At 36.5% G+C, this 24,953-nt stretch overlaps 1 protein-coding gene across 13 annotated transcripts in view; it reads left to right on the top strand.

The window, feature by feature from the left end:
• The window catches only part of ADD3 (adducin 3), a 109,046-nt gene that overhangs the window by 67,579 nt on the left and 16,514 nt on the right, over positions 1 to 24,953 (top strand). For all 13 annotated transcript variants that reach the window (XM_019725096.2, XM_074339082.1, XM_074339084.1 and 10 more), the window contains 2 exons: positions 11,087 to 11,306; positions 22,131 to 22,269. In XM_019725096.2, coding sequence (XP_019580655.1) covers positions 11,112 to 11,306; positions 22,131 to 22,269 — 334 coding nt within the window. In that variant the 5' untranslated portion in view covers positions 11,087 to 11,111. The remainder of the gene's footprint in view (positions 1 to 11,086; positions 11,307 to 22,130; positions 22,270 to 24,953) is intronic.

The following is a 24,953-nucleotide window of genomic DNA, read 5'->3' as shown; positions in this document are numbered from 1 at the left end:
AATAAAAAATAAAAATTCCTCCTTTTTTTTTTTTCCAGCCATTTCCAAAAACTCCATATTGAAGACAAATTATGACTGAGGGAATATATACTAAGTTTTCATCATAATTTGCAGAAAGGAGGGAAAGGCACCAAGGCCGTTGTTTTGGGGTTCCTTGACCTGAGAGATTGCATCTCTGGTTGATTGTTTTACTCATCATTTTACAAGACTACATTTTTATTTATTTAAAAAACGGTTTTATATTTGCTTTTCCACATGATTCACGTTGGGAACAATTTGAGCTAAGTCTAGATAATGATTGAGTTTGGACTTGAGAAAATATACTTCCTCTGAACCTTTTATACGTGTTTTCAAGTTTGTGACTCTGTCCCTTGCATGGCCATTATAATCAATACATTTATAATGAAAGATTTGTTTTTCAAGTTACCAGTGAATGTTATTTCCACTCCTACCAATAGCTAAGCACGTAACTGCCTCTCTTCTCCCCAATTCCTACTCTTCAAATACAGAAGTCCAGCTCACTTTTCCCTACAACAGGTAATGTTGAGCAATAAAATATTCTTCATCAGTTATTGGAACTTTAGTGAGAAAGAGGTTAGATGTATTCTCCACTTCGTCCAGCAGTTACTGCCTTTAGTCTTTGGATCACCTGCTAAATGTTGACCTAGCAAGCCCCTACTTGAAGTTTTTGTACTTATTGCTCTGCACTTACATCTTGAACAATGTATATTATGATTGCATCTAACTACTGTAAAGCTCCAGTTGTACAAGCACAGGTGTATTTTCATGTTTGCTAAAAAAGTTTATCTTAGTTAGCAGCATTATTTATAAAACAGAGTTGGAAACCAAAATGCTTTCGTAGCTATGGCCTCCAATTGACAGCTTTCTGTTTCTTTCTTTTTTTTTTTTTCCCCAATGGATGCTGAGTCAGCTGTCAATTTCCATTAAGTATAGGACATTTAGTAATGTAATAGGTTCTTCTACTGTTACTGGTATATTTTCTTATTGTTGGTATTTCTCCCTTGACTTTAAATTGGGTTTTTAACTAAGACTAACAGTATCTTTTACTAATCAACTGTAGGTTCATTGTTTCCTAGACTTTTAAATTGAAATTTAGAATTTACATATACTTTTATTTTAAAGATATACTTAACAGAAGTCATTTTAAAAGAACAACAAAAAAAGGATTCAGAAATTTAAGAATGATTTGGATCAATCATATTATTCTGGCCAGAGGACAGAGAGAGTTAAGTTTCTACACTTAAACCAGTTTGATAGCCATACAAGATTTTTAAATTTTACTACTTTAAGAACATTTGTCATTTCTATTTTGGTGCCAAATATTGTGATATATTTTTAGGCACCACAAAGAAAAGCCATAATCAAAATTGTAATACTTCTAGGAAATGACAGTCCTTTGAGTCATTTCATCTTTTTTGTTCAAATCTTCCACACCTATTAAGATCTGTAACCTTGAATAATTCCTTATTTGGTGACGAACATTTGGTTATCTGAGGCAAATTATTAAACCTCAGTTTCCGTATCTATGGAGTGGGGATGCTGCCAACACAGTCTTTCTCTGAGGGTTGATTTGTTTCATTATAAGTAGTTAAAGGCCCTCAACTCTTTCAAAATGATGCTAAATTAATTTGAGTGGTAAAAGTGTAAACTTGAACATAATTTATTGTTACCCAGGGTGTAATCAATGCAGTTTTGATAACTTCTAGTGAAGACACCGTAGGCATCTCTTAGATTGACAGTAACAACTTCAAAATACTGATCATTGCCTGTGGGGTGGTTTTTCAGATGGACTTGAACTGGTTTAAGAGCCCTTACCCTGCAGGTAGGTCCTTTCTGTTTGGAACTCAAACTTGTGTGGAATGTTCTTGGCATTTTATGATCCCGTCCATACTTGCCTATCTTGCTACGTTTCTTGGTCTGCCCGTCTCCTAACACTCCTTGTCCTTCTGCACCTTACTTGTCTGGTTTGGTAAATACTGATGGAAAGAAGACCAAATATATAAGGTGACGGATTATGAGAAAGCAATATTGTGTCATGGAAAGGGCCCTGGACTAGGAGAACTTAGATCACCCCTGATGATGCCAAGCGTATCCTCTTGGGTGTATCTCTTTAGGAAGACTTGTTTCATTAGTTGTCTAATCTGGAAAACGAGATTTGGACTAGATGTTCTCTTAACTTTTGCTTCAAAGCCTTCAACGAATTTAAGTGAAAAGGCAGATCCTTGACTTATTAGGAATGTGTGAGTGGATACTTCTTAATCTTTCAAAATCCAGTTACTGAAAGCAAATGTGTTCCTTAGTTATTTAGGTCAAGCAAACCACGACTGTACAACTACTTCATTCGTACATCTATTTATTTTTCTGTGCATGCTTGACAGGCAGACAGTCATGCCATTAAATTCATTTATAAGCCTGTTCGTCTCAGTCAATGGTATTTATAAAATACCTGCATGAACTGCGTGTGATGGGCCTACTTTTTTCTTGTATTTCATTGAAGGAGTAAATTTTGACCATGGAGCAATCTGTGACTGACATGGTAATGCTAATTAGTGTCATTATTATGATTTTATAGCAATATCTGATACTTGAGCATTGTAGCTTTAGAAAAGTCACTCAACATCTCTGAGTATATCCTCTCATCTGTAAAATGTGATCCTTGAATCTAGTCTGAAATATTCCAAGACAGCTCTCATAGAATCAATAGCCATTATAGCACAGGATCCTAGTGCTTTATAGGATAATTAAATCTTCCACTGGGGCACTTAGAAAGTGGCATCTTTATTACTCAGTGCTCCTCAATGCCAGTTTGTTTGTTTTTTCATTTTTCTTGTATCTACTTTTGTAGATCTATCAATTACATGTTAGTTGTATATAAAAATTTGGCTAGCAGTTGAAACTAGTTCATGTCTTTTAGAATTTAAAATGAATAAAATTTCACGGGTCGATTTGAGGACGTGGCTTGTCATAGTTTGTGCAGAGTCCAAGTTGTTCTCTAGAACTTTACTTTCACAAATTTATAGTAACCTTCAACAAGAAACACTCTGACTCAGTACATAAGCTGTTATATTGTCTTAACCAAATATCCTGCTTTGAAGTCTTGGCATATCTTTGATTATTGTTTTAAATATGGAATAATAGACCTGGTACTTGAAAGCACAGCCACCCTTGTTGCTTATATTCTAGAGAAAGCTGTTAAAACTGCCAAGAACTTTAAGTTTGGAAAGACTTTTTATAAGTAGTAACTTTTCACAAGATTGTTTTTACCATTCCCAGCCTGGAAATAACACAAACCAGATTGATTTGGAAGGAGTTGTGACATAGTAAAATAATTCGATTCAGCTGCCGCGTAGGGAGTACCCTGCCATTGTGGGGACCTCAGACAGGAGCAGAGAGATCTGGACAGCTGAACTGCAAGTAGGTAAGAGGCAAGAGAAATGAAGACGATGAAGAAACCTGACATGGAGTCATACATATGACATTTTCTGAGTGCCCAAATGGAGGAAAATTTAATGATCCCCCAAATCACTAGGATCTTATTTCTATAACCTGCTATAAACATTTCTTTAAAAAAAAAAAAAAAAATCAAGGAGTCATTTCCTATTTTTTTCTGTCTCTCTAGCACATGTTCATTTCGCTGTCCTCTCCCATATCCCCCCCCCCCCGACCTTTCTCTCTCTTTTCCTTTCTGTTTCCCATCTGACCATCGCTTAGAGTTTCTAGGGTAGTATTTTTCAAACTGGGGGTCACAACTCAGTAGATCATGAATCAATTTAACCAGCATTTTTTTAAAAAGTGAAATAGATTAAAAGAGAAAATATCAGAAGGTACAACATAGTAAGGGAAAGTCATGTCATGAATTTATTTCAGTTTTATATCTAATGTATTTGTATGTGATTACAATATAAAATGTATTATTTATTTCATTTTTAAAAGGTTTGAAAGCCACTGTTCTAGAGTATTTCATCTATTTTTGTCTTGAACTTAATGTTCTTTAAACATACATGTTGAATAGTTACTGCATAAATATTTGGATAAGGTTTTTAAAACTAGAATTTTGTTTATGCTTGATATCTTGTTTCTAATCTGCATGGCCAGAGGAAAACCCATAGTGTTGACAAGTTTTATAACATTACTTAAAAAAAAAAAAAATCTGTTTTCCTCATGATTCAATTCAAAGAACACTGTTAAAAGACTAATTTTTCCCCCCTAATGGAGTTCATACTGGTTTGCACTGGTTTATATTGCTCTGAAGTTCTAGAAAGCATGACTGTATATAGTAGTGTGGTATTAAAAATAGTGTTGGTTAATTTTAAAGAGGAGCCCTGGAACTGAGTTATTTCTCGTGTCACCTGGAGCAGAAATAGTTATGTTAGGTTTAGTTGTTCAGGGTTATGAGGAGCTAGAAGCTACAACTTACTTCCCTTAAAACATCCCTCCTTGTGAGGCAGTATAGTGAAGATGCCTGACCCCCTGAGCTATGGCAATTCTGGTACTTTTTTTTTCTTTTTCTTTTTTTTTCCTTTTTTCTTTTTCTTTTTTTTCCCCCCTTTTCGATCCTGTGTAAAACCTTTTCAACCCATCAGAGGTACTGAATAGCTGGAATTGACATTTCAAAGAAATTACTAGCTGCCCCTGGGTCTGGGTTGTGATTAAGATCCTGGACTTTAGAGATCTATAGACTAGATTTAAATTGCTGGTCCGCCACTGGCTTGCTCTTTGACCTGAGACAAGTTACTTCTCAGTGACTTTATTTCTTCCTGTAAAATGGATAACACCTACTTCATAGGATTATGAGCAGTAAATGACTGAACGTATGTAAATTCCTTTGGTTAGCACAGAGTAAGAGTTTAGTAACTGATAGCTGTTTTTAAATGCTATAACCCATCACTGAAGTAAGGAACACCTAATTATTGTTAGAAAATCACTAGCTGTTATGAATCCTAACCCATATCAAGGGTCTTTATCTGCCTCATTTTGGGACTAGATCAGCAGACACCAGCAGGATCATATGATATAAGAACTCAGAAAATCCGAAGGGTCTTGTGAGAATAGTCCTTTTATTTTACAGTTGATCATGAAACCTGTATGATGTAACTGCCTTTTTACAGAGGAAGAGCTGTGTCTTACTTGCTGTTGTGGCCCCACATAGTAGGACCTTGACACATTGTAGATGCTCAGACACTTGGTGAATGAATAGTCCATGGCTATTCTAATGTCACACCGCCATTGGTGGAAATGCAAAGACTTGATTGAGTCCAACGCTGAGTTTATATTTCCTCTTGCTGTGTCTGCTGGCTTATAAAGACTAATACTGAAATCTCAACAGCATCCATTCAATGCTTTTTTACAATATTTTATTTTGTCTCCTGAGAGCTTAACTGTCCTTAATTTGAGTAAACTGTTATGTAACCAGACTTTAAGATTCAAAACTGCTCTAGACCGTCATCATGAGAAATATTTTTCAGTGACCAGTAGATGTGAACAGGATCTATGCATTTTTATTCAGGTACAATTTAGTTTTGACCTGTAAATACATTGTGGTGAAGAAAATGTCTAAAAATAACTGAAAGCTTTACCCTGCTGCAGTTGATCATATTCTTATGTGAAATAGAAACTAGGCCATTATTATAGAATGGCCTTTTAAAAACTTAAACTTTTTATTTTGATGGACATAATTGTAGATTTACATGTAACTGTAGGAATTAATACAGGGAGATCCTGTGTACCCTTCACTCACTTTCCCCCTATGGTAACATCTTTAAAACTATAGTATACTATAACATCACAGTCAGGATATTGGTATAATCCAGTGTCTTAATTCGGTAATTCAGTTTTTCTCAGTTTTGCTTGTAGTCTCATGTGTGCGCGCGCGTGCGCCCTGTTCTGTGCAGTTGTATCACGTGTACTTGTATCCACCACCACAGTCAAGATACAGAACAGTTTGATCACCACAAGGATCCCTCGTGTTGCCCTTTTATAACCACACCCACCTCTCTCCTTCCTCTACATCTCCCACCCTCTTGAGCATGTCGTTCCCCAACCTCTGGCAATCACTACCCTGTTCCCCACTTCTATAATTTTGTCATTTGAAGAATACAGCAAGTCCTCACTTAACATCATGAATAGGTTCTGTGACTTTAAGCGAAATGACATATAGCGAAACCAATTTTACCATAAGCTACTTGATGTAAACAAAAGTTAAGTTCCTAGAGCAGCTAATCACCATATTAATAATAAAGAAACATTTGAGGACATGCTGTATTATATAAATGGAATCATGCTGTATGTAACCTTTTGGGATTGGCTTTTTTCACTCAGTGTGATTCAGTGGAGACCTATTCAGGCTGTTGTATGTATCAGAATTCACCCCTTTTCATTGCATTTACAATATTACATAATGTGAATGTACCACAGTTTGTTTAATCAATCACCTGTGGAAGGACATCTAGATTGTTTCCAATCTTTGATGGTTACAAATGAAGCTACTAAAAATTTCGGTATAGATTTTTGTGTTTTGCTATGAAAACATATGTTTTCCTTTTTCTGGGTTAAATGACCAGTTCAATTGTTGAGTAATTAATACAGTAGTTGCACATTTAGTTTTTAAGAAAATGCCAAACTGCTTGCCAGAGTTGCTGTACCACTTTACATTCCCATTAGCAATGTATAAGGGATCCAGTTTCTCGGCATCTTCTCCAGCATTTGGGGCTATCACTGTTTTTTCAGCCATTCTGCTACTTGTGTAGTGGTATCTTGTGATCTTAATTTGCATTTCCCTAATGACTATTGATGCTAAACATCTTTTTATGTGCTAATTTACCATGTATGTGTGTTTATTTATAATCCTCTTAAGTGTCTGTTCATATTTTTTCAACATATTCTAATTGAACTGTTTGATTTTTTTTTTTTAACTGTTGAATTTTGGTAGTTTGTTATATATTATACATACCAGTCCTTTGTTGGATATGTGGTTTGCAAATTTTTTTCTCATGGTCTGTAGCTTGTCTTTTTATCCTCTTAAGAGGTGTTTGCAGACAAACATCTTAAATTTTAGTCAAGTCCAATATATCACTTTTCCTTTGTGGAGTATGGGCCCTAGATCCTGAAGATTTACTCTTATTTTTTTTCTAAAAGTTTTATAGTTTTACAGTTAAGTCTGTGATCCATTTTGAGTTAATTTTCTTATTGTGGTGAAATACATATAACATAAAATTTACCATTTTAAAATGTACAGTTCAGTGGCATTAAGTATATTTTCAGTGCTGTGCAGCCATCACACTATCTAGATTCAGAACTTTTTCCTCAGCCCAAACAGAAACCCATTAAGCAGCCAATCTCTGTCCTTCTCCCCAGCCCCTGGCAACAACCAATCTGCTTTCTGTCTCCTTGGATTTGCCTATTCTGGATACGTCGTGTAAATGGAATCATAGCCTTTGTGTCTGGCTTCTTTACTTAGCATAATGTTTTTGAGGTTCATCCATGTTGTAGCTGTATCAGTCCTTCGTTCCTTTTATGGCTGAATAATATTCCATTATATGGACATACTGCATTTATTGTTTATCCATTCATCAGTTGACCGACATTTGGGTTGGTTGCACCTTTTGGCTGTTGTGAGTAGTGCAGCTATGAACATTGCATGTACAAGGTTGTTTTTTTTTTGTCTGACTTATTTCACTTAGATAATGCCCTCACGGTCCATCCAAGTTGTTGAAAATGGCAGGATTTCCGTTTTATGGTTGAATAATATTGGTGTGTGTGTGTGTGTGTGTGTGTGTCACATTTTTTAATCCATTCATCCATCAATGGACAGTTGGGTTGTTTCCATCTTGGCTATTGTGAATAATGCTGCAAGCTTCTCCCATATTTTTCTGAATTCTGTTTATGTTCAAATAATCTTGTGGATCCTAAATTTTTTCAAGACTTGAAATAACAGTTTACTCGGTAGTGCTTAGTGTGTGAAATTGCAGATAATCAGTTGTGCTTAAGATTGGCTTAAAATCTATATAAAACTCTGATTGTTCAGCATCTATGTATAGAATACTTAAATGACAGGTTACTATTCTTTGTTTTATATCCTTTATATAAATTCCTAATTCTTATTCCAAGTACATAAAACTTTCAAACTTCTTGTATTAAAAAGCTAAGTTAAATAATGAACTTTTGAAGTTTTAAAAAGGTCAGAGTGTTTTGAGTCATTTCCAATTTTGTATCTCTTTTTTTGGTGTCATTTCCTCATTTTTTGACAGATTCCATAAGCTCCAGTTGTTAAATATTCAGGACAGAATGTAGAATGAAAGACTCTAAACTTTGTAGCCTTCTTACGTTTTATGATATATGAAATAGTACGTGTCATTATAAAGTGAACTAGGAGACAGAAGTTGTAGCTTTGCATATTGACTAAGATACAAGCAGTAGGATTTGGGGCAGGATGTTTCATCCACTGAACCTCTAGATTATCAACCTCTATCTCATTGTGTAGTTGCAAAGATAAAGTAAGAAAGGTGTAAGAGATGCTATAAACAATAAAGTGTTGTACATATATAGTATGTTCTTTTATTATTAAAATGGGTGGTTGGATGTATCTTCCTCATCTGAAAATGTGTTCATCAAGAGTTCTTCAAACTGTAAGCTTTTACTTATTAGTGTCTCATTTATCAGTTTCTTAAACCAATACTGGGACAATGAAGTGAATTTACCACCACAGTTCTTTACTTTTTGCTGTGTTTTTCATAAGATTATTTTATAAACATCAGCGAATTCAATTAGACACAAGCTTATTATCTAACTCTATTCTCCATTAAGCTAAATAGTGCCTTGGGGATAGAGGAATAGGTGATATCCAGCTGAAGGCAATATTTGTGGACTGTCTTTTTAAAAATGGCTTAAGAAGCCAGTGACCTACTGTGGTAAACTAAAATAGAATTGATTCCTTTGTTAAATGATGTCCCAATTGTTAATTGAGTACCCACTTAGTCTGTACTTGGCCATTTAAAGTCAGCATGACATTTACTAATATATGTGAATTTAATTCTCCTTAAAGCTCCTATCTGCTAGCAGTAAACTGTTTAAAGAAGTTCAAATGGACTTGTTATAAATAGCTTCTAAGAAAATTAGGTTCCAAAGATTGGTTAGACCTCTAGACTTCTGATAACCCAGCTGCATATGAGAAAAGTTTCTTACAGTTGGTGCTCTGTGCACCACATTTTTGGATAATAGCAAGATAATGGTAAATACCGTAGGTTGGTAAGCCAAGCTAATAACAGTACCCACAGCAAAACCTAATTCTTGGAGAATATAATGAGGCCAGGGTCATTCCATTAGTAGTGGATGTTGTATAAAAAAGAAAAAAAAACTTGACAATTTATCCTGTGAAGAACACATTTCATTATCACATACTCATTTTAATGTCCTAGAATTAGTTTGCTTGGGCTAAATTGGGTCAAGGAAGCTTTAGAGATGAACTCTATCAGAGAAGACTATTATTAGAGACAAATTCAGTAACCTCGTTGGTCGTTACTGTGTTTAAAAGACAGACCAGATGCCTCTGGTCTTATCAAGGATGCAGATTTCTAAGATGAAAGTGACCTTAGCCTTTCCCCTCGTGGATCTATCTAGAAAAGTGTTTTGCTGGGACTTCGAGGTGTGAAGAATCTGCAGAGTTGCAGGTCCATAGAGACTTCTCTTAGTTTTCTACATAAATGGAAAAATAATACTTGGATGTTTTACATTTAACTCCCCTTACTCTGAAGTGCTTCTTCCCACCAAACAAATAATCACTTTTAAAAATACCATTCTATAGTTAGTCAGAAAGGTTTTCCTGTTACCCAGTCATATATATTAAACAGGTTGCATTTGAATGGAAGTCACCACCTGTAGAAAAAAAAGTGTTAAGCAAAACTGTTTTTACAATTTCCTTTTTTATTTCCTTTTCTCCTCCCTTGTACATTTTTGAATTTTCTATACTCAGTTGAAAAGAATTAGAGAAAAGAAGACACTAATCAGTGGTCTTCCTTCCTCTTGATTTAGGCTTACTGCCTTATTCACTTCTGAAAGTTCAACAAAGTACTCCTTTAGTTGGCAGTGACTGTTACTCTCTGCTAGGTCATTGCTACTCTACATCTCTGGTTCAAGGATCCAGTGCCAGTCTGCAGACTGGACTGTGTGTTCCCAGTCTGTGACGAGTGCAGACTGTGATATTAAGTGTTTAGAAACTTCTTGCAGTTAGGCAATGCCATGATATCTAAATGCATAATTTTGTATTTTACAAAAATAGTGGCCCACAGCGAATTGGAGAAAATCACACTAGACAATTTGCAAAACACTGAGCTAGATGATTTCATGAACATGTAACACAGAGATCACAGGCTGGGGTGAGCGGGGAATGTTAGATGACTGTCCTGTTGACCTATCTAGTTGGTTAGGTGCTCAGCTATAGCAAAGCCCAAATGTATAGCTTAAATCATGATAATTAAGTGAATCAGCTGTTCATGTATTTTCTGAACAGCTTTTTAGTGTTTCTTATTTGGGGGTTTGAAGTAAAGTTAGGTAGTCTAGCCAACTTAATAATTCCTACATTTTCCCCAGGAAGTTGTTGAATCATTTAAAGAACTTAAAAGCTGTGTTTCTCTCATATGTTAGTAAATTACATTCACTATAAAAGGTAGTGATTATTAAATATGGCCAGAGTTTAGTCTAACATATAATCATGAGTAAGAGAGAAAAGGGAAGCTCTACTAACAGTACTCACTAATTATGGAATTTCGGCATTTTACTTTTCTGTATTTTGGTCGTCCCTTTAAAAATGCAACAACAGTTGATGACATTATTATAATTGAACCACAAGTTTCCATTAGCTCTGAAAATATCCATTTCCAATTTAGTGTTATAATCTAAGATATTTTTACCTTAATAAAAAATTGTTCTAATATTTATTGAGAAGCCGCTTTTTAAAGAAAATTACCACTGTTATTCTGAGGGCAAAAAAAAAGTTCTGCTTGACCAATGTAAAATTTGAATTTAGTAATGAATTTACCATGAATTTCCTCCTTTGTGTTTATTGTTACAGATAAGGGGACTCACAGGCTTGAAGCATGAGTTCAGATGCCAGCCAAGGCGTGATCACTACTCCTCCTCCTCCCAGCATGCCTCACAAAGAGAGGTATTTTGACCGCATCAATGAAAATGACCCAGAATACATCAGGGAGAGGAACATGTCTCCTGATCTACGACAAGACTTCAATATGATGGAGCAGAGGAAACGAGTTACTCAGATCTTGCAAAGTCCTGTGAGTTGAAATAATTACAAGGCTGTAATTGTCCTTTGAAGCCTCGATATAATGAAGTAGGAGGTATCTTAACTCTTAGGTTAGGAGAGGAGGAGAAGAGTGACAAGTTACCCCCAATCTTTCAGAGGCAAAATGAACACCTAATTTATGTATTTGATTTGCAAAGCTGTAGTAACAAACGAGTGTTGTCTTGGCGGTGTAAATTTTCTTTGTGTGATTTCTGAATGTAATGCTTCATTAAAGGAAGACAAAAGATGGTCCTGAGCGAAGGACACCCGATTCAGACTGAATATCCGGGAAGAAATGAAAGGCATGACTGAAGTGTTAGGAATGAAGGAATGAGTTAGGTACATTTCATGCACATATTTTCTTTTTCTTTTGGATACCTTGATACTCAGAGCAGCCTGCACAATAATATCCAGACTTTGTAAATCATATTCAAGTGATTTGTTAGTTTTCTTACCCTTAGTGGAATTGCAAAGCTTATGTATAAGTGATGGAAAACGAGAGAAGAGCTTGATTTAAGATGCAAAATGAATTTCTAGCTTTATGCATAATAAAAGTCATGGGCCCTTTAAGGCAGAGTTCCGCACACACAGACACATGATGCCCAGGTTAAGGTCATATAAGGTTTCCAACTTCGGGACTAAAATAAGCATCGAGGCCTAGAAGTGCCTGAGGAGGCCCTGGTAAATCATTTTTGTTGTGCCCTTGTGAATTTAATCACAGAAGTTGAGTCCAAAGCCAAAGGGGAATTCCACTCTGAGTAATTCTCCTACACCAGTGGCCTCGATAACAGCAAGTACAGGTTATAAAAGCAACGCAAGCTTTGAGGAATTTAAGTATAGCTTAAATTCAAAGGCGACTAACCAGAGAATTCAACATGAGGGAGTAAATGTTCAATACCTTCTTTTATGGAAACCTGAGTTTCTGTATTTATAAATACTTAAAGGGCATGTTAATTATTTGGATCATAACAAACTTATTTCCTCTTCTAAAGAAACCGTTTTTAAGAAGTAACTTATTAGCCAAATGATTATAGTAACAGACAGTATAAAGCAACTGAAAGAATGGGATGAAGTTCAGATTTTTTTCAGGGTTATGAAACATGGAGATTTCCTTGGGAAGTGCTCCAAAGAGAACCATTCAATTCTAACTGTAAAGTTTAAAAGGAAAAGGTACTAAACTACATTTCCATGCCAGGGTTTTCATTTTATAATTTACCCATTAAATTAAAGGTAGCATACTTTCAGTAGGTTATATAATTTTTTAATATGTATGTATTTTCATTTGTAAATCGGCTTAAAAATACAAATTTTGCTTATACCTTGGGGAACTTAATGAAATAATGGGAAAGGGCAGATATATAGGTTGTCATTTCCATATTCATACAGCAAGAGTGATAATTTTCAGCCCAGATAGAAACAAAGAAGGTTTAAAGAATTATAGATTGATCATTTTTCCCCCTAGATCTTTGCTCGTGAATTTAAAATCTAGTTTGTTAAAGTATATAAATTTTGTCTACCTGCCATGTTTTAGGTCAGTGGTTTTCAAATTTCTTTTAATACAATAAATTTTCTTTTCACCAAAGGAAATGCTACATAGTAGCCTGTATTCGTTACCTATTGCTAAATAACAAATTACCCCAAAACTTAGCAACTTGACACAACAAGCTTTAATTGTCTCATTGTTTCTGTGCCTTGGAATTTAGTTGCAGTTTAGCTGAGTGGTTCTGGCTCAAGGTCTGTCATGCACTTACAATCAAGACATCAGTCAGCCAGGGCTGCTGTCACCTGAAGGCTTGACTGGCCTAGAGGTTTCCATTCTTTAAACGGGTCACTTACATGGGTAGCAGAAGGCCACACAGTTCCTTGCCACGTGGACCTTTACCTGAGGCTATTTGAGTGTTCTCCCCCAGAGTAAGTTTCTAAGAGAGAGCAAAGAGGAACCTGCAGTGCCTTTTAAGACCTAATCTTAGACATTAAATACCATCTTTCCTACCATATTTGTCTGTTACTAATGAGTCACTAAGTTCAGCTCCTCTTCAAAAGGAGAGAAATTAAGCTCCACCTTCTGAAGGTGGATTGTTCACTCTCTGATCACAATTTATTTTAAAAGCACTACAGTCTGCCACAATTTATTTTACCTTCCTCACACCTGCAAAAATACTCTCATCCTCTCCTAATATCCCTGCGAAAGTCTCATTCCAGTACATTAGCCTGAATCCAGAATCTCATCAAATCCAGTCCAGGTGCAGACGATTCTCCTCAGGTATAATTCCTTAAGTACAGCTCCTCTCAATCTACTGACCTGAAAACTAGAGACAAGTCTGTGCCCCACACACACACCTGCAATGGGGGGTGGGGGGTGGCAGGCAAAGAAAACTGCTACAACATTCCTGTTCAAAATAGGGGAAAACTGGGTTACAAAGGAGTGACTCATCCATAGCAATTCCGAAATCCATCTCAGCAAATCTTTGGAAGGTCCCCTGATGAAGACCCAGTCTTTCTACTTAATAGTGGTGAATCTCCCTAGCTCTTGGCTCAGCCCTCAGAGCTTTTGGTTCCATCCTCTGAATTTCTTTTCCTTGGAAAGGAGCCTATGTTTTTGCAACTGCATGTTTTTCTCAGCCTGCCTCTTTCTTATAGAAGTTTTGAGTTCAAAGCTCTCTTTTCTTTTTGTACTGTGTTTGTTTCATTAAGCCCAACCTTGCAGTGTTTCTGTCAGTATGGCAGTATAACTATCTTAAACTATCTGTGGGTCTCCTATGAATATTGAAGTTTACTCTGTTAGACAAAACTCATAACCACTAAAGATCAAAATCAAAGATACTACTAATTCATGTTTGTAAGAAACAAATTTGTAAGCCTTCTATTTAAAATTGTGAGTTCATTTGGGAAGAAAGGAAATCGGAGAAACTAATAAAAACAAAGTATACTACTTTTTTTTATCAAGCACTTACTATGTGCCGGGCACCTATTATGTATCGAATCCCATTTAATCCTCAAAAAAAAAGGAGTATTAATATCCGTAATTTACAGGTGAATAAACTGAAACTTAGGGACATTAAATAACTTGCTTAAGTTTTACAAGTTTAGTTAAATGGTGAGGTCTGAATTTAAACTCTAAAGCTCACACCCTTAATCACTAAGCTGTACCACTTAAAGCGTTCAATAACAGTGAAATAATTCCACTCATATATTATTGTTTCATTCATCTTCAAATTGTGTTGTTCAAGTTAATTCAGTCCAACTCAAGAAGAGGTTCCAGTCACAGGACATTTTGGTGTCTGTAAATTTGAATGACAAATACAGCACCTTATTGTCTTGAACTGAGAAAATACGAGAACATAGAATTTGTCTCATTCTGACTTCAAGTATTACTTCTTTCTAGGAATTTCCTGGCCTTTTGTCATAACTTTGTTTTATTTAAGAAAGTACTTGTCTTAGAAATTAAGTGCTGATGAAGAAACTGGTTTAGCTAGAGATTTTGTTAGTGCAGTAAGGGAGAATCTACAAGTTTGCTTTGACCAGTAATACTCCTCATGTATTTGTCTGTGGAGACCCTAGATTGTCGTTTATCTCCTTGTTGGAGACTGAAGTGTTCACAGCAGATCACTGGATTTAAATGATGCCTCATCAAAGTTAAAGAAGCACGTCAGTACTCCTTTTTTTGAGGATTAAATGGGATTCGATATATAATAGGTTCCTGGCACTTAGTAAGTGCTTAATAACAAAAAGTATTATACTTTGTTTTTATTAGTTTCTCTCCTGATTTCCTTTCTTCCCAAATGAGCACACAATTTTAAATAGAAGGCTTACAAATTTGTTTCTTACAAACATGAATTAGTTGAAAAGCTAACAATATATTGTATATAGTAGATATTTAGTAAATTCTGAATACGTGGATGAATGGATATATGAATAATAACTGGGTGGGCTTTGAGTCATTAAACACTTGATTGTTGTCCCACAAGCTCCTACAGAATTTGGCTGCTTAACATGGAAAACAGTTGGTGGGTTTCAGAAAAAGCATGAAAGTTCCTAAGCCTTACCACTTACAGGAAGCAATTTAGACTGATTGATAGAAGTATGCGATGCTACCATGAGACAGGACAAGATTGTAGGGGGTGATAGTTTAGGCACATGACACACTAACATTTTGTAATATCAGGGCAGTATGTAATGCTACAAGCTTATTTTGAAGACAGGAGAAACTTCAAAGCCATATACATTTTAGGATATCACTATAACTAAGGCCTAAAATGTTAACAGGGTGCCTTAATTAGAATAGTTGGTTAAAATCGCCATGATTTATCTGGGCACTTTGGAAGTTTAAGATGCGAGTATTCTTTATTAACTGTTTGCATTTATATTATATACGAGCTTCAAGAAAAGATAGTCTAACCTTTAGCTTCATATTGGTTAAGACTTAGATACAGGAGAAAGACCATCCAGGAGAAAAATTGGTTTTTTTTGTTTTTTCTCCTTTCACAGGACCAGTGGTAATCTATTTCCAAACGAATACATTTCTTAATGGAGAATTTCTAAGTAAGTTTGTTATGAGAGATCTAGTAACAATCGCAGGATGTCTTGGGAGCAGCAAATCTGTCATCTTTTTTCTTTTTGCTCCAATTTTTCTCTCTAGTAATTATAGTGAGGTAGAGTGTCCAATGTGGGTATTTAAAATCCACTTCTGATATTCATCAGTGTTCTATTATCTGATTTCCATGAGTTAGATATTACTTATCCATCAGGCCCCCCCCTCCCCTTTTTTTTAAGCCGTAACTGGAATAATTGCATCAGGTCAGTTTCTTTTTATCAAATTGGTCCTCTTTTCTGTGACTTAAAATACCTTTCATCTGTTGCTACTTTCTCCTGAAAGTTCTGATCTTAGATGCAAAAGCCTTAAGGTCGGATATTTCAAGTTAATTCTACTTTTGGTTTATAGTATAAATGAATATGTATTACTTAAAAGTACCCCACATGAATCTTACCCCACGTGAATCTCAAATCTCTGAATCTTTCATGTTTTTACAAGTTTATTTTTGTTCATACCTTATGAATTCAAAATTCACAGGATCACTCCCTCCTCACTGACAGGAGATGTTAAAATAAAAAGGTGTGAGATTCAGATAAGGCTGTTAACGTATCCTATCTCTAATGTAAACATTTTGGTTTTTACCTGGTGATTTTTTTATCATACTTTTTTAGACATGTATTTGATGGGAGAGCATCCAAACTATAATGATCTGGGGACAAACCAAGTTTTCAAATACAGTTTTGTTTGAATTGAAGGATTAAATGACTTTTTAAAAATTTATGATACTCAATGAAGATTTACTTAAAAAAAAACAAAGCAACATGAATTTTTCCCATCTTGATGAGAAAAATCCCGTCCCAGATGATGGACAGGCCTAATTACCCAAGAGGAATTTCTTACTCAAGTGATAGACTGATAAGACTGTTTTCTAGAGCTTCAGGTTCCATGCTAACGACCTATGAAATGGATCTTTGCTATCATTAACTCAGTCAAGATTGAGATCAGAGTCTTTACTTTCCTTATATCTAGGAAAATAAAAACAAAAAAAACTAACCTACGATTTTATTAGCTGAGCACTGAACTAGACATTGAGGGAGCCTGTAGAAATGTGAAAGACAGTCCCAGGCATCAGATATTATGATACGGTAGAGTAGAAAAAATAAATGACAATCATATGATTGTCATCTAAGTGCAGTACAGGCAAATGTTAAAAGAATTCAGAGTGGGGTGAAAAGAGAAGAAATAGGGAGATCTTCCCTAACGAGTGATTAAAGGAGAGGCTTCAAGGAGAAGGTGACATTTAAGATGAATGTTGAATAAAGGGTAATCGATTAGGTAGAGGAACAGTGGAAGCCAGCATTTCCATTTGATGAAATACAGTAAGCTCCAATATATGATGATGGAAAGAGAACTGACTCTGGAGTGGTGAACACAATGTGATATATAGGTGATGTAACATAGAATTGTACACCTGAAATCTATGTAACTTACCTAACAGTTGTCACCCCAATAAACTTTAATTTAAAAAGAAATACAGTAAGCAAGGATAGAAAAGTACAAGTTGTGATCAGACAATGCTGAGCAAACTTCATTGATTAAAGCAGAGCCAAAGATAGTAATGGTATGTACAGCCAGAAAATTACATAACAGATTATAGAAACCCTGGAGTACCAGACTATTTTGGCCTAAGTTAGGGGTCAGCCCATTTTCTCGTTTCCACTTTTCAGTGTTTATATAAGTTTTATACATACATGTATACATGCACACAATGCTTGTTTTGCGCCTCGGTTCACCACCACTTATTAGCTGTGTGACACTGAGAAACTCACTTAACTGGATCTTCAGCTTCCATGTTGGTAAAATGGACCTTATGCGGTTGTTGTAACAATTAAATGAAATAACATAAAAGCATGTAGTATACGATACCTAGTGTATAGGAGGCAACTAACTATTGTGGAAATTGTATACATAAAGTTATATACAACATTGCTAATTTAAAACATTTGATGCTTTTGTGGCAATGCTTTGAAGATTATAATCATAATTCCTTAGACTGCATTTCAGAGTTTGAAGGTCTCAGAGAATCTATCACCCTGATGGCACTCTGGCTTATTCACATTCATGTATTCAAGGTGTAACAACTCCCACTGCTTCCTCCTGTCCACTCTTCTGTATCTGAGACGGAAGCCATCGCGTAGGCCGTGGTTTTGTGTATATGTTGCTTGATCTTTTAACTCAACTCTTCTCTAGTAGGTACTCTAGGGCAATGTTGGCTTAATCTGAGCTCCGAAGCCCAGCACGTGACCTTGTTGGCCTGTTTCTAAGTTAGTTTCTCATTCTGCATTAATGGGAGAATTCCTATTTGTGAGAGGGCAAGTAGTTTGGTACTCCGGGATCATCATAGTCTGCTACTATATCATTTTTTTTACTTTATCATTACAACCTAATGTTCTAAGCCAGCCCAAGAGATTTACTCAGTGTATCTGATCACAGCATGCCTGCTGCCTTATTAGTTGTATTTGGTCTCAGTGATATAACTCATCTTCGATAAAATTAGGAAAAGATCCCATGCCCAGCTGAGAGTCCAGATCTTTGTTCCATTTACATATTATCTGTGCAGCCTTGAGCAAATCATTGTCTCGATCAGGACTTTGTCGTGAGATTCAAATGAATCAACTATAAAGCATTATTCTATTAACATTAGATTTTAGTAGGAGTAGGAATATGATTATCATAAAGATAAGTAAAATTTTTATTCTTTTAATATTTTCATGAAAGTTTATTGATAAACTTTAAAAACCAGCTGAAACAATTTTATATCATTAGTAATTTTTACACTAACTTATGACTTAGGTAATTGAACAATATTTCAAATCATGAAAAATTAAATGAGTTATAAATATTCATGATCAAAAATATTAACTCTTTTGGAATAGAAGAATTCTTATCTGTTTAAGCACTGTCAACTATATATAAAGGCTGGGGAATTTCATTTACTTTGAAATTTTTCTCTTATACTTTGTAGAAGCTATTCACTACCCTGAAAGGAGAAAGTCATTATTTGTCTCTTAACTGGTTTCAGAAGGGCTTATACGTTCCCCTGTGACACCACGGATCATCCCAGAGCTTTAGGATGGTCCTCACCATGTTGTGGGATATACCGTGTCTCCCTGAAAATACTCACCAGGTGGACCATCAGCTCTATTGCATCTTTTAGAGCAAAAATTAATATAAGAGCAGGTCTTATTTTATTTATTTTACTATAAGACCGAATATAATATAATGTAATGTGATGTGATGTGATGTGATATAATATAATTATAATATAAGGCCAGGTCTATATATTAATTTTTGCTCCAAAAGACGCATTAGAGCTGATTGCCTGGCTAGGTCTTATTTTCAGGGAAACACGGAATGGTAGTGAAAAGAGCACTTTCACTAAGGAAAAAAAGCGTTTGACCTGAGTGTTTGCCTCTGACACTTACTTAATAGCTGTGTGACCTTAGACAAATTTTTCAACCTTTCTTATTTAATTTTCTCATCCCACCCAGCAGAAATTTCTCATCAGCTTCATAAATAGTTGTGATTCTCTTGAGTAACTGGTTGATTTTAATCATAAAGCCATTGTAAATCAGTTATACTGAGCAGATAGTCTTGATTCATGTTGACTGCTAAAGAGCTTAGATAAAATGTGACTCATCTATGGCAAATGCTCACAATTTGATAGCGTGCACTTTGTGTTGCAACCTCTTTCCTGGCTCTGTGTAACCCCCTTATGCTTGTTTCTCTTTAGCTTGATTTAAATTTTTTGTATCATTTTAATCAATGGCCTCTGTCTTCAGTTCTTCCTGGAACAACATTCAATAAAATAAATAATGCCTACTTCTCAGAGCGAGTGTAATGTAAATAACGAGTGATATACATAGTAGGATAGTAGGTATCTTAATTTTTTTTTTTTTTACTCAAAGAATGTTGGTTGTAGCTGCTTTGAACTGATGAAAGTTTAAATAGAATTTGTTTTTGAAGAGAAGATAAAGTTTCAGATGAGCAAATTGGCCTATTGCCAGGTATCCAGAAGTTTTCTGTAGTTTATGTAAAGATAAATGAGTATGTCTGGAAGATTCTTTTCTTTTAGCCTTAAACATGGTAAAATGCTCAGGTTACTCATCTGTATGAAGGCGTCCATCCATCTTATGTACGGCTCACAACCATTTTATGTTTGCAAGGTCATAGAAATGTATTAATGGAGTTTTCTGGTAAATGTGATGTATCTTTGTAGAAGATATTTTAAGGATAGTTTCTTTGGTTTAAATCATGTATTTAAATGAAGTAGATACAGACAATGGAATTTGATGTTTATAATTTTTATAATGATGCCAACAATTTTCATTTAACAAGCCTTGAATTTGTGAAAGAAAGACCATGTTTAACCGGTGTATGAAAACTCCGTGAACTCAGAATTCAAGTATGGTCACAGCTAGTATGTTTTTAATTAATCACTCAGGCATCCACCTGCTATTAGTAGAAAGTATAGATAGCATCTTCCTCTTGGAATTTCTACCTTCCCCTGAATTGTCCCAAGCACTTCAGTGGCTTACGTAGTCCAAAAGAGTTCATCAGTGGCTTCCATAGCCAAGATGTGGTGTCACATGTGTCTCCGTATGTGAAAGAGTCACACAACAGTCTGTTCAGTCTGCCATGGCACCTCCCTGCCACACGGTGCTGGTATTGGAAACCAGTCTTGGCCCTGTCCAACAGAAGGTGTAGGTTCACTGTTGGCCCAAATACCTGTATCAGCCACCATGGTGTGTCAGGGAAGGATGATGTCCCTGTCCCCTTCCTTTGCTAAGCTCAGGGTGGTTCAGGCTGCTCCATGGTTAAGATTCCAAGATTATAGCTAATAGCACTCAGCTCTTTCTGTTCATATCACAGATGCTTCTAAAAGCAACACAAGCATTGCATCAGGACTGGTCCTAATATCTACCACCTCATAGCCTCAGAACCACATTTCCCTTCCCACAATGGGCTCCCATGCCATTATTTAAAAGAAAAAAGATAAGAAGAAAAAGTCCTTTTTTTCTGAAAAACTCTGAGTTATTCAACCATCCTAAGCAAGGCTGCAACTAAGCAAGGACTCCAAAAGGTCTGATACGAGGAAGGACTACCAGCAGTGACTTAGAGGAGATTCACCCTCCCAAGAAACATTTCCCCAGTGACCCAGGCTCTTCAGAGCTACTCCTTGGAAGTAGCGATTCCAAAGCAATTTTCTGCCTTCTCCCTCTTAGGTGAAGTGGGAAAAAAATTGAATTGAATTTCTGGCAGGGCATTCTGCTACATATGTAACCAATTTCAAATGGAAGAGCAAGGTTTAGATGATTTATATTGTAAGAGCCTTCATGTTTAAAATGAATGAAAATAGACACGAGCAAGAGAACGAATGATGAATTTAATAAAATAAGTATTAGTTGGGTGTGATGGAAATACAAAACAAGCTATTTCAGTTTATGGGAAGGATTGGGAGAGGTTTCCAATGATGGATTATATTAGCATCTCGGGTTACTAGAAGAGAGATTTTTCTTTTAATATTCAGGATTTTTATTTAAATAAACACTGTTTCTGCCACACATACCTCCCACCCACCCCAAAAAAGGAAAAAAAAAAAAAAGAAAAAAAGATATAGCAGAACTCCAGAATAGGAATACACAGTACCCAAAGTTGGGGAAAAAAATATTCCTTCTTTAACACAGTGTTGCAGAAAAGGAGTAATCAGTTCTCAACTCTTCTCATCGGTTCGCTTCCAGAGTTTACGGAACTAAGGCTCTGACATGGAAATTATAAAACGGAGGCCATGGTTTAGTACGACTTAGTGAAGACTTTGCTGTGAGTCTCGCTAGTCAGTCGTGCTCCACTCAAGTGGGGACCGTTCCTAACCGCGATGATGAGGCTCATTTTGTGTCATTCTATACTTGGTGCTCTAGGTGCAATTAAAAGTTGGTTTTACTATACATATACCTGTCTATTGTAGATGTTATAATAGCTAATTTTCTTTGAGATTAAGAATGCCTAATGATTTTTTTCTCCCCTGAAAGCAAGCTTCTTGCTTTTTCTTTTAGTGTTTTAATTTTAATATTTTGTGTGTCGTGTTTGTTTTAAAATAGTATAGGTGAAACCCATTCAAAAAAGGAACAGGGGAAAGATTGATTGTATCATAGCAAGTGATGTTTGGGCTGTTCTGCTTGGAGTGAGATGTATCTGCTCAGTGGTCATTTTTGTGTGTTACAGGCCTTTCGGGAAGACCTGGAAAGCCTTATTCAAGAACAGATGAAGAAAGGTCACAACCCAACCGGATTACTAGCATTGCAACAGATTGCAGATTACATCATGGCCAATTCTTTCTCTGGCTTTACTTCACCTCCCCTCAGTATGTCAGTTTTGGAAAGTTTTAAAAATTGTCATTTTATCTCTCCTGTGAACACTACATCTCTAGCAGCATGTTCTGCTCTGCTTCAGTCCTCAAGTTTAAAACATGTCTAATACTCACAGTAACATAGTGTTAGAATCTCTCACTTTTTCATATCAATCAGTATTTACTAGACTTTGTGAGGATTACAGGTAGTTATAAGGTGTGGTCTCTGCCCTAGATAACGGTTTATTTTAGTTGAGGAGACATACCGTGAATGCAGAAAACATTAAAACTACAAGATAACTTTTTTATAGAGGAAAAATTACAGAACAGTTCATAAGAAATTGTCTAGTGACCCTTTACAAGGCATCATGCTATGGACTCAGAGTTGGAATTGATAAATGGCTGAAGTAGACAGAAAACTTCCGGAAAGGGAAGGCCTGAACTGCTCAGGTGTAAAGGATGGAGTAGTTAGAAGTTGGTGTTAAGGAGGAGTTAGCACGTTGTGCTCATTAACAGCTCTTAGTGAGAGCACCAATTCGGTGAGCCTCATACTGTAAGGATACCAATAGTCATAAGGCACTGAGAACATGCACTTTGCATCTCAGCGAGATGAGCACAGAACTCACTGCAGACCCAGGCAGGTACACGGGGCCAGAGGGGTCAGCCAGGGACACATCAGAGTCAAGGGGTGAGGCTTCATGTCAGAGTCGGGGGATCTTCTTTTCCTATTCTGTTTTTTTTTTTTTAATTTTGCTTCTCCTCCTTCCTTTGTTTCTTCCTTTTTTTTCTTTTTGGTGAAAGATTTGTAAGTAGAAGTTCAATGATTTCTGATACTTTCCAAATAGAGGAATGACATAAAAAGATATATGATGGTGAGAGCATGCAAGGTGAGGGATGTTTGTAGAACTCTAATGGGACAAATGTGTTGGCACATATATATTGGTTACAGAATCTTTGAAAGAGTCCCAATGTGAGGGGCAAGTACTTGAACTAAAGCAGTGGTTGTGGGTACAAGAAGGAAGAGATCAATGAGAAAGTTATCGCCAAGGAAAAGTGGAGAAGCAACAGGTTTGATGTGGGGGAGAGGGGCAGTCCTGGGAAAAACGATGAATTCCAAAATCACTCACTCTTCAGAAGAAACAGGAAAATTCTAAGGTTGAGCAAGTTTGGTTTGCTTTTTCTGTAATAATGAGTATCTGTTATGTGTCAAGTACCCTGTTAGGGATAGGAGATTTAGTGATAAAGAAGACAGACAAGATTCCGCCTGCTTGTGGAGAGAGAAAATAGACTAAGTAAATAAAACGGTCAGATAATAAGTAGGAAGTGCTGTGCAGAGAATTAATATATGGTGATTTAGGTAGGAGTAACTAGGTGACCACTACTGATTGGGTGACCAAAGAGCACTTCTCTGAGGAGGTGACATTTAAACTGAAATCTGAATTGCAAGAAGGAGCAGTCCATATCAAGATCGAGGGAAAGCATTCAGGTAGAAGGAACAAGCACAAGTGTCAGGCGGGAATAAGGTGAGAATGAGTTTGGCGGCCTCTTCAAAAAACAAAAATAACATTTATGGTCTGGAGCATGGTTTTTGCGGGGACAAGCAGAACAAAGTGAGGTCAGAAACATAGGCAGAGGCTGCACAGCCAGGGTTGGAAGTTGGGATTTTGTTCTAACTTTGGAAAGTCATCTTAAGCAGGAGGAGATGTAGAAAGACCACTGTAGAGTGTGTGTGAGGAATTCACTGGGACATTGCACAGTATTATTAGACAAAAATAGGACTGTCCAAAGTTGGGGATCCAGTTTGGCTTGGGGAAACGAGGAAGTTCACCTTTAGGCATGCCAGAGTTGCCGAGACACTGCAGCGGTTGGAAATGCAGTCCTGCAGCTGCAGAGAATGGCTTGGCAGGTGAACACGGAGAAGGATTATTCAAAGTTATGGATGTCGGTTAGATAAGCATACACGAGGGTACAGGCAGAGAAGAAAAGAGTGTAAAAAGAGAATTTCAAAAGCTAGAAGTCAGGGAAGACAAGTAAGAGGAGCTGTCCTGGGAGCGTCCTAGATACCACGGCAGGAAGGGGAGCTCCGGGGTGCTGGCTGAGATGTACAAAGGCATGGCCGCAGGAAAGCCATGGCCCAGTGTTCAGAGGTCAGGGAGGAGAAATCAGTCAGTTTGGCTGGAATAGTTATGTGGTACTGTGAAAGTGGAAGTTAAAGTTGGAAGGGCAGGTTAATGGTTGACTTCGAAATTTTATCAGAAATTATACTATTTTGTATGGCTTACATATTAAAACTATTTATTTGAGTTAGTTCGTAACAGTTTAGAATGAGAAGATCTCACATTAGAGTGTTGACTTGTGCGTTCTCTTGAAACATTCTGAGTGCCCTGAACTCAGATTCTCTTATGGTAGCAGCTGACTGGTGAGTGGCAGCTGCCCCTTCAAAGCAGGCCTGTGCTCTCTAGTGGCCTCCAGGCTGCACCAGGCCCAGTCAACACATTTACACGAATTTCCTGGCCCCTGTAGGCTTTCGAGTTTGGGGCTCCTGCAAAACTTTGAGCAAAGGAATAGTGAGGTTAAAGGTGGTGCTTTAGGAAACTCAGTCTGATGCATGTATGCAGACTGGATTTACAAGGAGAGGGACTATAGGCAAGGACAAGAATGAGAAGGCGATTGCAAGGGTTATATGTGAGGTAAGGCCT

The sequence above is a fragment of the Rhinolophus sinicus genome, linkage group LG07 (assembly GCF_036562045.2).
Source record: "Rhinolophus sinicus isolate RSC01 linkage group LG07, ASM3656204v1, whole genome shotgun sequence".
NCBI lineage: Eukaryota > Metazoa > Chordata > Mammalia > Chiroptera > Rhinolophidae > Rhinolophus > Rhinolophus sinicus.
This window is presented reverse-complemented; position numbering and strand designations above follow the sequence as displayed.